The sequence below is a fragment of the Phyllobates terribilis genome, unplaced genomic scaffold (genome assembly GCF_046119375.1).
Source record: "Phyllobates terribilis strain yellow unplaced genomic scaffold, ASM4611937v1 Scaffold_8__6_contigs__length_399053987, whole genome shotgun sequence".
Taxonomy (NCBI): Eukaryota; Metazoa; Chordata; class Amphibia; order Anura; family Dendrobatidae; genus Phyllobates; species Phyllobates terribilis.
Window position 1 is genome coordinate 36,289,724 of NW_027362768.1, and position 18,704 is coordinate 36,308,427.

An 18,704-nucleotide genomic window follows, 5' to 3' on the forward strand; every position below is an offset into this window, starting at 1 on the left:
ATAAATATGGACACAACAGATGTAAACATCTAAAGATCTTCCAAATATATACAGTTTAACAAAAGAAAGTCTAACTTGGGCAATATTGAGGGACATTTTTACACCTGTGTGTAAAAGCTTATATCCAAAATATTACAGGCTGGACCACTAAAATGCTGAATATTTCTTTAATTTTCTTTTATCTTATAGTGTATTTTATTTGCATTCATGTAAATTTTCTTTTACAGCAATCTTTTGATTTAGGAAAGGAAAACTGACATTCCCATAAGACTAGTTTAATAATAAAGCTTGTAGGAATGCCATCATTAGTGTCATTCATTATTTCATTACAATAATTTGAGAGACATTTCTTTGACGGGTTTTATTCCAACATGTGCTGAGTAACTTTTTGCTGTTAACAAAATGCAGTGGTAGATTAGAAGTCATCAAACTGCTAGCTAATTCAGCATTTATACACATAGACATAAAACCAGGCCTTTTTACGCCCGATTTGACATGGTTTCTTTTTGCTGCAGGCAATGCAACCAAAAATGTACAGGGAAATTCACAAAATAAATCTGCATAAAATACTGTACATTATGTTGCAAACATGCCACTGAAGATTACAAAAGTTTGCCTAAAAATCATATAATTATTCACACAAACTGGAAACATGGACTATTCTAATGTTTTGCACATAAAGTTAATAAACAGATGAATCCAAGGATTAGCCAACCTGTTCACAGACAGTAAGTGTGAACTATCCCTGACTAAGGAGAGCGAGCTTCTCAGAAATGGGTGTATCATTTGGTGCATGTTATGTACTGTAGTTGTTGCAACATCACACGGGAAACTACACCTCCATTTTTAAAAGGATGAAATCTGTGGAAAGTGCCATGGGCCGGTGCCCCATCCACATACATTTCATGGACTTATACTGTGAATAACAAACTTGGTATGCCATCAACAACAATAGTATATTTGGACACTTACTGGCTGTGAACAGGTTGACAAATCGTTAGTTTAATGGGTTTATTAACTTTATGTGCATAACATTATATTAGCTTGTGGTCAGCTTGCCCCAATCGTTTTTTAACTATACATTTTTTGCAATTATTTGGTGGAATGAGAATTCTATTTAGCTGCAGATGATAAAAATAGATGTATATTGTTAGTAGTACCAGTGGACAACAAGACAAGGAGGAAGAATCCAGTAGCCGGATAAATAAGAACAAATTGTTTATTTGTAAAAAAGTCTAAAAAGTCGAGTAGTCCAGGTCACATCCATACATGGTGCATTAATATCGCAGATGAGTTTCCGACAATGCGTCCTTATTCATTGTAATATTATTAGTGTTATTAATAATATTAATATTAATAATATATTATATTATACATATTAATGCCACATGTATGGTTGTGACCTGGACAACTTGACTTTTTAGACTTTTTCCAAATAAACAATTTGTTTTTATTTATTCGGATGCTGGATTCTTCCTCCTTCTCTTGATGTTTTTCTCTGCAGCGCTGCAGTTTTTTCCGTGAAACGATTCTTCTGGAGCGGGTGAGCTGACATAATCTTATGATTATCTGTGTTTTTTGCACCAGTGGACAAAGTATATACAAAACAGACCAAGGGTTTGGACACACCTTCTCATTTAAAGATTTTTCTGTATTTCCATGACTAGGAAAATTGTACATTCACACTGAAGGCATCAAAACTATGAATTAACACATGTGGAATTATATACTTAACAAAAAAGTGTGAAACAACTGAAAATATGTCTTATATTCTAGGTTCTTCAAAGTAGCCACCTTTTGCTTTGATGACGGCTTTGCACACTCTTGGCATTCTCTTGATGAGCTTCAAGAGGTAGTCACCGGAAATGTTTTTCACTTCACAGGTGTGCCCTGCCAGGTTTAATAAGTGGGATTTCTTGCCCTATTAATGGGGTTGGGATTATCAGTTGTGTTGTGCAGCAGTCTGGTGGATACACAGCTGATAGTCCTACTGAATAGACTGTTTGAATTTGTATTTTGGCAAGAAAAAAGCAGCTAAGTAAAGAAAAATGAGTGGCCATCATTACTTTAAGAAATGAAGGTTAGTCAGTGTGAAAAATTGGGAAAACTTTGAAAGCGTCCCCAAGAGCAGTTGCAAAAACCATCAAGCACTACAAAGAAACTGGCTCACATGAGGACCGCCCCAGGAAAGGAAGACCAAGAGTCACCTCTGCTTCTGAGGATAAGTTTATCCAAGTCACCAGCCTCAGAAATCGCAGGTTAACAGCTGCTCAGATTAGAGACCAGGTCAATGCCACACAGAGCTCTAGCAGCAGACACATCTCTTCAAAAACTGTTAAGAGGAGACTTTGTGCAGCAGGCCTTCATGGTAAATTAGCTGCTAGGAAACCACTGCTAAGGACAGGAAACAAGCAGAAGAGGCTTGTTTGGACTAAAGAACACAAGGAATGGACATTAGACCAGTGGAAATCTGTGCTTTGGTCTGATGAGTCCAAATTTGAGATCTTTGGTTCCAACTACCGTGTCTTTGTGCAACGCAGAAAAGGTGAACGGATGAACTCTACATACCTGGTTCCCACCGTGAAGAATGGAGGAGGAGGTGTGATGGTGTGGGGGTGCTTTGCTGGTGACACTGTTGGGGATTTATTCAAAATTGAAGGCATACTGAACTAGCATGGCTACCACAGCATCTTGCAGCGGCATGCTATTCCATCCGGTTTGCGTTTAGCTGGACCATCATTTATTTTTCAACAGGACAATGATCCCAAACACACCTCCAGGCTGTGTAAGGGCTATTTGACCAAGAAGGAGAGTGATGGGGTGCTACGCCAGATGACCTGGCCTCCACAGTCACCAGACATGAACCCAATCGAGATGGTTTGGGATGAGCTGGACCGCAGAGTGAAGGCAATAGGGCCAAAAAGTGCTAAGCATCTCTGGGAACTCCTTCAAGATTATTGGAAGACTATTTCCGGTGACTACCTCTTGAAGCTCATCAAGAGAATGCCAAGAGTGTGCAAAGCAGTCATCAAAGCAAAAGGTGGCTACTTTGACGAACCTAGAATATAAGACATATTTTCAGTTGTTTCACACTTTTTTGTTAAGTATATAATTCAACCTGTGTTAATTCATAGTTTTGATGCCTTCAGTGTGAATCTACAATTTTCATATTCATGAAAATACAGAAAAATCTTTAAATGAGAAGGTGTGTCCAAACTTTTGGTCTGTACTGTATGTTATAATAAAAAGCAGTATAATAACCTTATGCTCCTTACCTGACATTACCATGGTCTGCCTGATTTGTGATTTTGCAGACCAATCTATGACACATGTGACCACTGTAGCCAGTGATTGGATGAAGTGGTTGTACTGTATGTCTATACCAAATTTCATTGCTTTCAGCCAATAAAGAAAATCTGGCAAGAGGAGCAAGTAAATGTGAGCCTGCTCCAGTTCTGTGCAAAGTGAAAAGTATCAGTACCAGGAAAGAGAGCTTGGATTTTTGAGATCCATACCAATCAGCATTGTGGCTTCTGTATTGTTCACCAGGCTCAGCTCTGTACATCTTCAATGTCAGTGTCTGCTGCTGAAAATCTTAACTGATAAGACCTATCCAAGTGAACAGGACTTAGCATCAATAACAGGATCAATCACTAGTAACAAGTACTGAGCTGTTTTATGAGGTGGATTGGCTAGGACATAGATCTGCATGAGTCAGACAGACCAGAGACATTGGTCCAGCACGATGAAGCAGAGTTGGATAAATAAGACATGGAACAGCAGAGCTGGCTATGCATGTCAGCACAAGAAAAAAAACAAATTAGATATGCTGAACAACACAAGGAAAGAGTGTAAATAGATATGCTGGACAGCATTTGGAACATCATGAAACTGTGGAGCTAGATAACCTGTACAGCATGTGGAACACCATTGAAATGTGGAGCTAGATATGCTGGGCAAGATGTGGAATGCCAGGGAAGAGTGGAGCTAGATATGCCAGACAGACTGTGTAACACCATGGAAAAGTGGAGCTAGATATGCTGGGCAGGAAGAGGAATGCCATGGTGGAGTGGAGATAGATATGCTGAATAGCATGTGGAATGTCAGAGAACAGTGGTGCTAGATATGCTGGGCAGCATGTGGAATGCCAGAGAAGAGTGGAGCTAGATATGCTTGTGTTAGGCATCAGGCTGTTGCTGGATTTGAAATAGGTCCAGAACCTTCTGTGGTCTTCCATTCCAGTCCAGCCAGGGCTGATGCTGCTCAGCATCATCATCAGCCTCAACACCTATCGGGTTCACGAGATGCACAGATTGTCTCTTGGGTGTTTGTGCCTAGCAATGTTGAGCATGGGTTGCTGAGAGAGACAGGGCTATTGGAGTCTAAGTCCAGGATTCACCGCACTGAGCATGCCCGTGACCTGGCAGACTGTGATTGGTGGTTTGGCAACCACCTGACCTGGTGACCTGGCACCGCCTGATTGGTCCACGGGTGGCGTCACCAATGGTGCGACGGTGGGCAGGGCTTAGTCTTTAAAAGGCCCGTCCACAAACATGGCGGTGCTCTCTGATCATAGAGCATGTGATGCTGTTGTGTGGACGACTGTGTTCCACATAGTTTCCATAGCAGGCTAGTGGAAATAGGCAGGTAGCTTCGTCTTGTAGTCTGGCTCTGCCAAAGTAGTCGCCTAACACCCCAAGCAGCCTGCAGACGTCCTATCCACGGCTATCGCCTGTCAGCCACGTGGAGTAGTACCCTTCAGTCCGATAGCACGCCGGCTGGAGGCACGTGTACCCGTCGGCGTAGTTACACACGCATCCTTTTGCCGCAAGTGTAGTTCCTGTGCAGTAACAGGTCTACAGCTAGTTATTCACCGCACATCTCTCGTGCTGCTAACTAGAGATGAGCGGTGTTCGACTAGAGCTGTTCGCCAATCTCAAATTCGAGCTGTTTTGGGCGGTGTTCGAGTTGTTCGACGAACCCGAACGATTTGCCAAAAATTCGGCTGTTCGAACTTATAAAACCTATATATATGACACATAAACTAGATATAATATAAAATATAACATTTATTGATGATACTATAAAAATGCATAATAAAAGATAGGGAAAGGAATCACAAAAAAGGAAGGCCACAGAGGTAAGTATCAGCAGTACTCAGATGAACATGCACAAAAATAAAGTAAATATATCAACCAATTCTCCACATGAAGTGTTAAAATATTATATATGCAGGTAATAAAGTGAAACAGTGGTAAAGTGCAGTGCAACTGTGTCAGTACCAGCCTAATATGTAACACATGTCTGATCTTTGCACACCATTCTCACTTTGTCTGTTATTTCTTATACATCTAATATTGTGGGAAGTATATTAGCACATTGCACTTTACCACTGTTTCACTTTATTACCTGCATATATAATATTTTAACACTTCATGTGGAGAATTGGTTGATATATTTACTTTATTTTTGTGCATGTTCATCTGAGTACTGCTGATACTTACCTCTGTGGCCTTCCTTTTTTGTGATTCCTTTCCCTATCTTTTATTATGCATTTTTATAGTATCATCAATAAATGTTATATTTTATATTATATCTAGTTTATGTGTCATATATATAGGTTTTATGGTCTAATAGACACATTTACATATATATTTTCTCTTACACCCCTTTCTAATTGTTGTTCGAACTTATGTTCGATAACTGTTCGTGCACCAAAAGCGTGTCCTGCATGTCTGGCGCTATTTAGAGCACCAATCATGCAGGGATTGTCTGCCACTCACAGTAATGCCACAGCCATGGTGGTTGTGGCATTACAGTGATTGCACAAATCGATGGGAACAGTGCTCACAGTGAAACATGAAAAGCCGGCAATTCAGCAGCGGCATACACCGGTACCCGACAATTTAGAACTGAAAGAATAGAGCTTCACACATAGATTAGATAGATAGAAACATGTCAGTCACATATATATGAAGTACAGTGACAGTGTTGATTACTGTACTTGTCATTTAGTGTTAAAATAAAGGATTTATTTAAAAAAAAATTGGCGTGGGGTTCCCCATAATTTTAGGCTCTAGCCGAGGTTAAGCAGACAGCTGGGGCAGATGTTTGAAGCCTGGGAAGGGGTAAAACCCATGGAGCTTCCCAGGCTACTAATATCAGCCCCCAGCTGAATACCTAGCCTTTACTAGCTATTAAAATGGGGGACCCCCCCAAAAAAAATGACGTGGGGTCCCCCCTAATTTAATAGCTAGCAAAGGCTAGGCGGACAGCTGGGGGCTGACATTAATAGCCCAGGAAGGGTGCCATGAATACTGGCCCCCTCCCAGGCTAGAAACACCAGCCGTCAGCCGCCCCAGAAATGGCGCATCCATAGGATGTGCCAATTCTGGCAATTAGCCTCGCTCTTCCCACTGCCCTGTAGCGGTGGCAGTGGGGTAATAGGGCTGGGGTTGATGTCAGCTTATAGGGTAATAGGGCTGGGGTTGATGTCAGCTTATAATGCCAGCTGACATCAAGCCCAGGTTAGTAATGGAGAGGCGTCTATAAGACACCCCCATTACTAACCCCATAGTCAAAGTTAAAAAAAAACCCAAACACCCAGATTAAAGTCCTTTAATTGAAATAAAGACACAATTCTTTATTGTTCTAAATTAAACCATACTTACCATCACGCCCATTCCAGTTGAAGCCAACGATCCCCTGCAATAAAAGAAAAATAATAAAGCAACATCATCCTTATCTTTCCATGGTTCCCACGACAGCTTCAGCTCTGCTGCATCGAGATGACAGGCTGGACAGCAGCAGAACGCTGCCATCCAGCCTGTCATCCCGCAGACACTGAGAAGCGCAGGCTTGCTTGCGCTCCTCAGCGTCTCTCTGTGACGGCATCCAGATGAGCCGAGTTCATGTCCAATGAACTCGGCTCACCTCATGCACGTCACTGACAGCGTGGGAAAATTCTCCTGCACTCAGAGCTTCAGCGTGAGAATTCTCCCACGCTGTTAGAGACGTGCATGAGGTGAGCTCATGTCCAATGAACTCAGCTCACCTCATGCACGTCACTGACAGCGTGGGAAAATTCTCCTGCACTCAGCGCTTCAGCGTGAGAATTCTCCCACGCTGTCAGTGACGTGCATGAGGTGAGCTGAGTTCATTGGACATGAGCTCACCTCATGCACGTCACTGACAGCGTGGGAGAATTCTTACGCTGAAGCGCTGAGTGCAGGAGAATATTCCCACGCTGTCAGTGACATGCATGAGGTGAGCCGAGTTCATTGGACATGAACTCGGCTCATATGGATGCCGTCACAGAGAGACACTGAGGAGCGCAAGCAAGCCTGCGCATCTCAGTGTCTGTGGGATGACAGGCTGGATGGCAGCTTTCTGCTGCGGTCCAGCCTGTCATCTCGATGTAGCAGAGCTGAAGCTGTCAAGGGAACCATGGAAAGGTAATGATGATGTTGCTTTATTATTTTTCTTTTATTTCAGGAGATCGTTTGCTTCAGCTGGAATGGGTGTGATGGTAAGCATGGTTTAATTTAGACCAATAAAGAATTGTGTGTTTATTTCAATTAAAGGACTTTTTTCTGGGTGTTGTGGTTTTTTAAATGCTTTACTAGAAATTCATGGTGGTCATGTCTAATATTGGCGTGACTCCATGAATTTCGGGCTTAGGGCCAGCTGATAATGCCAAGCTTGCCCTAACCCCTTTATTACCCAGTGAGCCACCGCACCAGGGCCCTGGATGAGTTGGGTACAGCGCCAGAAGATGGCGCTTCTATGAACGCACCATTTTCCGGGGTGGCTGCAGACTGCAATTTGCAGCGGGGGTGGCCCAGAAAGCTTGGGCCTCCCTGCGCTGCGGATTCCAGCCCCCAGCTGCCTAGTTGTACCTGGTTGGACACAAAAACAGGGCGAAGCCCCATGTCAATTTTCTTTAAGTTATTTCATAAAATAATTAAGAAAAAAAGGGCTTCCCTATATTGTTGTGTCCGGCCAGGTACAAATAGGCAGCTGTTAGTTGGGGGCAGCCGTTCCTGCCTGCTGTACCTGACTGGACCCAAATATAGTGCGAAGCTCCACGTCAATTTTTTTTAAATTATTTAAAGAAATAATTAAAAAAAAAAAAAAAAAGAGCTTCCCTATATTGTTGTGTCCGGCCAGGTACAAATAGGCAGCTGGTGGTTGGGGGCAACCCGTTCCTACCTGCTGTACCTGGCTGGACACAAATATAGTGCAAAGACCCAAGTTAATTTTTTTTTAATTATTTCATGAAATAATTAAAAAAAAAAAAGGGCTTCCCTATATTGTTGTGTCCGGCCAGGTACAAATAGGCAGCTGGTGGTTGGGGGCAGCCCGTTCCTGCCTGCTGTACCTGACTGGACACAAATATAGTGCGAAGCCCCACGTCAATTTTTTTTTAATTATTTCATGAATTTCCTGAAATAATTGAAAAAAATTGAAGTGGGGCTTCGCACTATATTTGTGTCCAGCCAGGTACAGCAGGCAGGAACGGGCTGCCCCCAACCACCAGCTGACTATTTGTACCTGGCCGGACACAACAATATAGGGAAGGCTTTTTTTCTTAATTATTTCATGAATTTCATGAAATAATTAAAAAAAAAATACGTGGGCTTCGCCCTATTTTTGTGTCCAGCCAGGTACAACTTGGCAGCTGGGGGCTGGAATCCGCAGCGCAGGGAGGCCCAAGCTTTCTGCCCCCCCCCCGCGCTGCAAATTGCAGTCCGCAGCCACCCCGGAAAATGGCGCGTTCATAGAAGCGCCATCTTCTGGCGCTGTATCCAACTCATCCAGGGCCCTGGTGCGGTGGCTCACTGGGTAATAAAGGGGTTAGGGTCAGCTTGGTATGATCAGCTGCCCCTAAGCCCAAAATTCATGGGGTCACGCCAATATTAGACATGACCGCCATGAATTTCTAGTAAAGTATTTAAAAAAAAACACAACACCCAGAATAAAGTTCTTTAATTGAAATAAAGACACAATTCTTTATTGTTCTAAATTAAACTATACTTACCATCACGCCCATTCCAGCTGAAGCCAACGATCTCCTGCAATAAAAGAAAAATAATAAAGCAACATCATCCTTACCTTTCCATGGTTCCCAGGACAGCTCCAGCTCTGCTACATCGAGATGACAGGCTGGACCTGCAGAACGCTGCCATCCAGCCTGTCATCCCGCAGACACTGAGAAGCGCAGGCATGCTTGCGCTGCTCAGTGTCTGGCTGTGACGGCATCCAGATGAGCCGAGGTCATGTCCAATGAACTCGGCTTACCTCATGCACGTCACTGACAGTGTGGGAAAATTCTCCTGCACTCAGCGCTTCAGCGTGAGAATTCTCCCACGCTGTCAGTGACGTACATGAGGTGAGCTGAGATCATTGGACATGAGCTCACCTCATGCACGTCACTGACAGCGTGGGAAAATTCTCCTGCACTCAGCGCTACAGCGTGAGAATTCTCCCACGCTGTCAGTGACGTACATGAGGTGAGCTGAGATCATTGGACATGAACTCACCTCATGCACGTCACTGATAGCGTGGAAAAGTTCTCACGCTGAAGCGCTTAGTGCAGGAGAATTTTCCCACGCTGTCAGTGACGTGCATGAGGTGAGCCGAGTTCATTGGACATGACCTCGGCTCATATGGATGCCGTCACAGCCAGACACTGAGGAGCGCAGGCATGCCAGCGCTTCTCAGTGTCTGCGGGATGACAGGCTGGAAGCCAGCTTTCTGCTGCGGTCCAGCCTGTCATCTCGATGTAGCAGAGCTGAAGCTGTCGTGGGAACCATGGAAAGGTAAGGATGATGTTGCTTTATTATTTTTCTTTTATTGCAGGAGATCGTTGGCTTCAGCTGGAATGGGTGTGATGGTAAGTATGGTTTAATTTAGAACAATAAAGAATTGTGTGTTTATTTCAATTAAAGGACTTTATTCTTGGTGTTTGTGGTTTTTTTCTAACTTTGACTATGGGGTTAGTAATGGGGGTGTCTTATAGACGCCTCTCCATTACTAACCTGGGCTTGATGTCAGCTGGCATTATAAGCTGACATCAACCCCAGCCCTATTACCCCACTGCCACGGCTACAGGGCAGTGGGAAGAGCGAGGCTAAGTGCCAGAATTGGCGCATCCTATGGATGCGCCATTTCTGGGGCGGCTGACGGCAGGTGTTTCTAGCCTGGGAGGGGGCCAATATTCATGGCACCCTTCCTGGGCTATTAATATCAGCCCCCAGCTGTCTGCCTAGCTTTTGCTAGCTATTAAAATAGGGGGGACCCCACGTCATTTTTTTTGGGGGGTCCCCCATTTTAATAGCTGCTAAAGGCTAGGTATTCAGCGGGGGGCTGATATTAGTAGCCTGGGAAGCTCCATGGGTATTACCCCCTTCCCAGGCTTCAAACATCTGCCCCAGCCGTCTGCTTAGCCTCCGCTAGAGCCTAAAATTACGGGGAACCCCACGCCAATTTTTTTTTCTAATAAATCCTTTATTTTAACACTAAATGACAAGTACAGTAACCAACACTCTCACTGTACTTCTTATATATGTGACTGGCATGTTTCTATCTATCAAATCTATGTGTGATGCTCTATCTTTCTGTTCTAAATTGTCGGGTACAGATGCTGAATTGCCGGCCGGCTTTTTTAAAGAGACGGTGCATGAAAACACTAATATTTTTTTTAATAAATCCTTTACACTAAATGACAAGTACAGTAAGCAACACTGTCACTGTACTTATTATATATGTGACTGACATGTTTCTGTCTATCTAATCTATGTGTGAAGCTCTATTCTTTCTGTTCTAAATTGTCGGGTACCGCTGCTGAATTGCCGGCCGGCTTTTTTAAAGAGACGGTGCATGAAAACACTAATATTTTTTTAAATAAATCCTTTACGCTAAATGACAAATACAGTAACCAAAACTGTCACTGTGCTTCTTATATGTGTGACTGACATGTTTCTATCTATCTAATCTATGTGTGATGCTCTATTCCTTCTTGTCTAAATTGTCGGGTACCGGTGTCTGCCGCTGCTGAATTGCCGGCCTGCTTTTTTAAAGAGAGTGTCTTCTGAGCAGTTTTTCAGCTTTTGGACACCTTTGAAGGTGTTTTCTATGTGTTTCTATGTGTTTTTGTTTGCCTGCCATTGCTTTTAACGGTGTTCGACGGTGTTCTAAGGTGTTCGACGAACAGTTCGACTAACAGTTCCTCGAACATCCCGGTGTTCGACGAACCGAACCGAACCCGAACACTACGGGGGTGGCTCAACACTACTGCTAACGGAGATTGTGCGAATTGCTATACCCATTCCCGTATGCAGTAACATGGTAGGGTTTATCATTTTAGTTGGTTGCTTTCCTTTTCACCAGGAAAGTGTTCGTCAGCAGTCGACCAGGCTGCATCGCGGACCCCGGGGTCGGTTGCGTTCCATTATAATAAAGTTGTTTGTAACCGCCCTCCTAACAGCTTGACAGCATGTGGAACACCAGGGAAGAGTGGAGCTAGGTATTCTGGACAGCATATGGAATGCCAGAGAAGAGTGGAACTAGATATGCTGGACAGCATGTGCAACACTAGGGAAGAGTGGCGTTAGGCATGTTGGACAACATATGGAACGCCATGGAAGAGTGGAGTTAGATTTGCTGGACAGCATGTGGAACAACATCATGGAAAAATGGAGCTATATATGCTGGGCAAAATGTGAACATCATGGAAGAGTGGAGCAAGATATACTGGACAGCATATGGAACACCATGGAAAAGTGAAGCTAGATATGCTGGGCAGGATCTGCAATGCAATGGAAGAGTGGAGGTAGATATTCTGGATAGCATGTGGAACAGCTTTGAACAGTGGATTTCGAAATGATTTATGGCACAAAAAGAAAGATTAAGAGAACTGAAGCAGAGCCCTGCGATAGACAGAATTTGGCGATTCTTGTGGTACAAACCAAGTCAAAGCAACATGGTAATAAGCATGGACCATCACCATAGCCAGCCTAAAAAGAAGAGGGTCAGTGACATCTGAGTTGGGCATCAGGTTACCATGGTAAGAGAGCAGAGGTAGCCGCCAGCGTAACAAAAAGCAGAACCTGGTGCAGGAGCTAGAAGAAGTGAATAACAAGCTGTCTTCACTTTACAATCCTCTACCATGCAGTCCCTTTCTACTGCGACTATATCTTAATCAGTCCTGTACCTTTTATAGCTGTTTTTTTAAAGAACCATGCCATATCCTGAAAGCAAAAAAGAGCATGGACAGTGACCTAGCCTAATCTAGCTCCACAATACTACTGGTGTGTAATAAGTGATTGTAATAAACAAAGAAGGGGTTGTACAAAAAAGTTAAACAGGTGTAGGAAAAGAGGACATCTCAATGATGCTGTGCACGATTGAGTTGTACAGGCTTGCTGTTTATTTTACTTTCAGATGTTAATGGCATACCCACCACAGGATCTAGTGTAGGTCTAGAACATCTAAGAGGCATAATAAGTAAATTCCAAGATACAGTACAGAATTGAAAGCTTTCCCTGTATCAGGGCTTAGAAACATCTATAGACAATTTTTCATCTGTCTGTCCATTTATCTTTTTTGCTAATGTAAAGTATTGTTAAAACCACTTTCACATGGCAATGTAGTGGTTATTATTTTTCTTTTGTAAGCCGAAACATGGACAATGTTGACGCGCCCCCAGGGCCGTGGGGTACTCAGCAGCCGGGTCCCTGGATGCCGGCTGGTGGGGGATATCACGGTGGCTGGCCCGGTCCGTGACCCAGGGCAGTCAGTGCAAAAGGTAATATTTTTAGTGAGTTCGTGACGCCACCTGTGGTGTCTGGTGAGGATCACCAGCGCTGCAACAGTCCTCTGAGGCAGATGTTAGGGCAGCTTGTGATGGGACAGCTCCCCACAGGTGGAGGAGGTCTCAGGGCAGCGAAGTTATGGAGAGTGGTTTGCGCTGGGCGTTGTACTACAGGGGGAACAGTGGCACCGATGAAAGAATGAACGGAGGCTTTACAGTCCAGTCATCCAAGATTTTACTCACAATTCTTCAAACAGTCCACAGGTGCACTTTACAGGTGCAGGCCTCCCGTGTCCCTCTGCGTTCACCGGGCAGGGGCTCAATCCTTCCTCAGGTTGCTTGGGGATACCTGGCAGAACCCCACTTTCTTGTGTTCCTATTTTGACCGTCTTCACACTAGGTCCTTTTCCCTCCTGCTCTGCGCTGCCCACTCTCAGTCCTGTTCGGGTACTCTGAAGTCCCTCCTGTCCGTCGGAGTTACACAGACTTGCTTGACCCTCAGGGGACTAGAATGCGGCTGCGATCCCTCTGTCTTCTGACAGATGCGGGGCGCATGGGTGCCGTCCTGCACGCGCCGTACCCCCTGGGATCCTTTCTTAGAATGGAGCCTACTCCCTGCTCCCCTCCTGGGCCTCTGACACTGGTCCCTACTTGTGGAGCAGATCTCCTAATGAGACTCTGCTCCCGGAATGTTCTTCTGAACTGTCCCGAGCTGTTCTTCTGAACAGCTCCCTAGAATTCACACCACCACTGATCTGCCACCCTAAGATGGCTTCCCTATTTTATACTCCTACTAAAGTGCTCCCTCTAACTACTTCCTCCACTCACACCCACTACTGGTTCCCCCTATCTTTGTGTTCCCCCACCCCAGCCAGGGTCAGGGCTCAGCAGCTGCGCTCTGCATGTTGCCCTTCCAGCTGGCCTGGAGTAGTGTAGTGTTGGATGCAGGTGTTTGGGGTTCCATGCAGCACTCACATCATACCTGAGAGAAGGGAGACACCACACCTCTGGGTGAGGTGCAGTACCTCTGTGGCGACTGAACGCTCAGGGGAGCCACAATGTACTAATGTTTCAATTATAATTTTTCTGTCTGTGCAGTTTCCGATCCTCATTTTGGCTTACAACTACTAATGAAAATTAGTGATCATCATATAGCCTTGTGTAAGAGGACTTAGTATAATGTAGCTTTCTGTTGTCAGTGATATTTCTTTTTACAAATGCTACCTTCTTCATTCTTCACAGGTGACAGTGGCTCTCATCAGCCTTTTAGAAACAATCTTGCTCAGTTACCTCAGCTACAAGGTAAGTGCTATTTTTCTTGTACTTTGCTGCACTAATATGAATAATCAACAATTACAGAATGTAAAGGTGTGGAGAAGCTGCCCACAACCCTTGAAGAACTTATGGTTATAAAATGCATTTCTTTGTTTAAAATGTTGTTTTATCTATTTTGAGACCAGCAACAGAGAATCAGCAGCAAACAGGACTATTAATGGGACTAGCCCGGATGGGAGGAGTTACTTGGGCACAAGCAGATACAGATTCTTGTTGATTAGTGAGATTGGGAAAGTGAACATAACTATGGTCTAGTTACTCGCAGACCTGCATGTAAATTAGTTTTTGTGTGCCAAGAAGGGTGACCATATCAGATAGAATGTTCTGAAGGAAAGCAAGGATTATGTGGATTCCGAATCTGAGGTGAGTGGGCCTAGCCAAACAAAGAGGAGGACATGTTTCTTATGTTAGGCCAAGAAGCTTGAAGCGAGGACTAAAGCCCCCGTCTCACATAGCGATATCGCTAGCGAGATCGCTGCTGAGTCACTGTTTTGGTGACTCACCAGCGACCTCACCAGCGATGTCGCTATGTGTGACACTTTGCAACGATCAGGCCCCTGCTGTGAGGTCGCTGATCGCTGCAAAGTGTCCTGGACCATTTTTTGGTCGTTGGCCTCCCGCTGGCCAGCACACATCGCTGTGTGTGACCAGCGGGACCAACGATCTGGCTGGTAACCATGATAAACAGCGGGTTACTAGGGGCACGCGCGCACTTAGTAACCCACTGTTTACCATGGATACCACTCTGCTACGGTGCGCGGAGGCTCCCGCGCACCGTAGCAGAGTGGTATCCATGGTAAACAGCGGGTTACTAGGGGCACACGCGCACTTAGTAACCCGATGTTTACCATAGTTACCAGCCTGCTCCTGCTTAAGCAGCAGGCTGGTAATGGGAGCACGACATCGTGGAACGATTCTTTCCACGATATCGCTGCTCCCCTGATCGTTGGTGAGCCTGCCTGTTTGACAGCTCACCAGCGATGTATTAGCGATGCAGCAACGATCCCTGACAGGTCGTATCGTTGTCGGGATCGCTGCTGCATCGCTTAGTGTGATGGGGCCTTTAGCCGAAGGAAGGATTCCTTATCTCAGGCAAGCGGGTCTTAAGCAAACAATAATCTGCTGTATACTCGATAAGAAGCTAGAGTTTTGCTATACTGGGACACGGCTAACTCATACCCACTGTGCTTTTAAACTATTGAACTGTGCATTTTTTCCCCATAAGCATCTACAAGGAGCCTGAAAAAATGCATACAAAAAATACAGTTGACTTGTAAAATGCAAAATCCCAGCATTTCTGCACTAAAGAAAGGCTTCTTAAGAGTCATTTTTTTTCAAATCTGTATGGAAGGAACAGTAAAAAAGGGTTTATACATTTAAAAAAAACAAAAACAAAAAATGCAATAATTGTAGAAGATTGCTACTGCTTAATTTGTGTGGATTACTGAGGAAAAAAGAAGCATTTTTGCTAAAGAGAACATGACAATAGGTATTTTGCACCAAATGATTCATTTACAAAAAAAGCCCCACTAAAATCTGCATGAAATTGTTTCCCTAGATAACTCATTGTCTCAGGTAGAAAAATTCCATTACAAATAAAAAATCTGCTAGCTCACAGGAATAAATTATTAGAAAATTACTTGAACTGGTGTTTATATTATTTTCATCATCATTGAATAGAGTAAGATTGTTAGAATAGGAATTGTACACTTTTTTTAATGGGTTATCCAGGACTTTACTTACTTTTCCCTATGGGCTAAGAAGTTAGAGTCAGGTAGTTGCTAATGCTAACTACCCCCTTTTTCTGCTCGGCACCAAACTCTGTCAGTTCAGATCACTACTCAAAGTGATTTTGCTGCTTCTCCCATAACCATATTTGCATTACCTGCCCAGTAAAATGTCTACTCTATCAATTTCCCCTGGAACCCAAAATCTACTAATAACTTCCGACAGTAACTTCTACAGGGGCTTGGGCTTTCCTATCTTGTCCCCACCTTGAAATGACATCCACACACACATAAAGTACACTCATAGTCATATAATTCACAGTTTACTAGTTGTAAAAGCTCCCCAGAAACATTTGCTAAAAACATTATTACGGATTGTTTTCATACAAGTTTTTAGCAATGAATTTTAGACATGTTAGCCAGGACTGACATTTTGTAGCTGCAACTGAGGTGAATCCAGGAGCAAATCAATGATGCTGTACCAGTCAATCATCCCTCCTTTTGAGCCATGCTTCATACGATGTGTCATAGCAGCCAGGTATGGGAACAAATTCTGGGAGCCAACTGATGCACATCAGCATATCTCCTTTAGGTGCCCGAGATGAGTCTGAGGGGCACACCCCGCCTTCTCCTAAGGTCTGTGTTCTGCTGCCAATGCAGATGACCAGAGATCTGGGTAGAAGGCATGCTGAGTTACATCCTGTACAGCAAAGAATGGACAAATGTCTGTTCCTATGGTATGAGAATAAATCTCGATGCTACAAACAAAAATGTTGTCAGTGGTCCTAAGTCTGACCACAAGTCTCTATTGCATTCTAGTACTGCATCTCATACTGTGTCAGGAGCGCTGACAGTCTTGAGGAGATATGAGGCAGCCGACTTGTTAAAATTCTCAAACGCCTCTATGTGTTTCTGGGTATGGTTTTCTTTTTTTAACAGCATACCTACCATGTGACAATTTAATTTGCAGAGTAAATCTCATCTCAATAAATGATGTAACACCGTATCATGGTGACGAAATGCTGCTATTTGTGCAGGCAGCTGTTATGTTTCTGTAAGGAAGATTATCTTCGTATCGATGCCGACCCCAGGCACATGAGTGGTTATGGATAGCTTAGAGGCCAGGTCACATTCTATTACTGTTCACACTACCCATGTGCTCACTACACATGAAAGGGTGACTTATTTATGAAAAACTGAAAGGTTGGCTTGTCTGAGCCTTGTCCCGTGAAAGGGAGTAGTGGTACAGGAACACTTCACATTATTGGGCTGTGGTCACAGTCTCATTGTCTCTAGCAGTCACCCCAGTTACGTATGCTGCTACGCACATGGCTGCTGTTGGTCTATTTCTTTAGGATCCTGGGATTTGTCAGTGTACTCAGCTACTGACGCTGAATAATCTGATACTCCAGGAAACAGTGGAAGAAAACTCACCTATCTTGTCACGCAGTGTCTCTATTCTTGGCAATGTGTTTTAGGGTCTACTTGTTAATCTGCCACCCAACGCTTTAAATCCATTATTGGGTGAAAATCTTCAATGCCACAAAGTATCTCAAGTACTACAGTCAGATCTAAGTAGTTGGGGTTGTGGCAGGTGCATACACATTTTAGGCACTTTTAAAAACAATATGGGTTTTATCAAGGAGGAGAAGTGTTTTTCCTTATGGCCCTTAGTTCACTGGTCGACCATGGGGACTCACTGGTTCTGGATAACTGCGGCACCAACATCTTCTATGGAGGCAATTCTTACTTGACCAGTATGACAGGCACTTTTGAGGGACTGCAATTTTACTGAATTTTTACTGAAATATACTTAATTCAGTATCCTCCTCCCTTTTTTCCCAGCCAATTGTTGTGCAGCCAATTTGACTAGTGATGTTTCTGGTGTTCACTCTAGAACTCTGGGAATAGTTATCTCTGATTTTGTAGAAACTTCAGCTGGTACCAGTCTTGAATGAGTCCCCCATCAAGTTTAATTCCTCAATATAAGATAAGACATAAAATGCTTATTACGCGCCCCCTGGGCCGTGGGGTACTCGGTAGCTGGGCCTGTCGATGCTGGGGGATGTCACGGTGGCTGTGACCTGGTCTGTGACCCAGGGCGGTCAATAAAAGGAGAATAAAATAAAAGGAATAAAGTTTTTGTAGTTAATGTTTGTGACGCCACCTGTGGTAAGCGGCTATATGGGCCGCCGCTGCGGTGCAGATCCTCTGGAGCTGATGGTGATGCAGCAGGGTTGGTTCAGCTCTCCACAGGAAGAGCTAAGCTCCAGGGCAGGATAGATGGTAATGTTATGAGGTAGATGTTGCTGTGCAGTGTGGTGCAGGTGATGGCGCAGATAATAACTCTAGGACACAGTGGGGTGCAGTCTTCACATTTACTCACAGTTGTCAGACTCCAGGTCACCAGTACCAGGGTGACCGCCCACGCCGTCCTGTGTTCACCACGGGAGGGGTTCAGCAATCCCTCAAGTAGTTCAAGAGTACTTAACGGGACCCCATTCTATTTTCCTTCCTCGGTCGTCTTCCTGCACTGGCTCTCACCCTCCTGCCCCATGCCTTGCAACCCGTTTCCCAAGCCGGTAGCCTCGGATTTTGGCGGGCAACCTGCAGTTCCCTTAATTCTATGCGGCCTCCTTTTTGATGATATAGTTGCGGTAGTGAGCAGCTGCACCCTGAAAATACAGTATTCTCTGGTTCCTAGCTTAGCCTTGTAGTTCTCCACTAGTTAGGGGCCAGTCCCCTCTGCGGTCTGATCCCTCCATGTCCTGGTAGATTTGGGTGCACAGATGGCATCCGCACTTCCCGTGCCCCTAGGATCCCCTCTG

The 18,704-nt window shown here is 44.3% G+C and overlaps 1 protein-coding gene across 3 annotated transcripts in view; it reads left to right on the forward strand.

Annotated features, from left to right (window-relative positions):
• The window catches only part of KCNT2 (potassium sodium-activated channel subfamily T member 2), a 1,642,055-nt gene that overhangs the window by 827,723 nt on the left and 795,628 nt on the right, over positions 1–18,704 (forward strand). For all 3 annotated transcript variants that reach the window (XM_073642937.1, XM_073642939.1, XM_073642938.1), the window contains exon 5: positions 14,057–14,116. In XM_073642937.1, the coding sequence (XP_073499038.1) occupies positions 14,057–14,116 (60 nt within the window). The remainder of the gene's footprint in view (positions 1–14,056; positions 14,117–18,704) is intronic.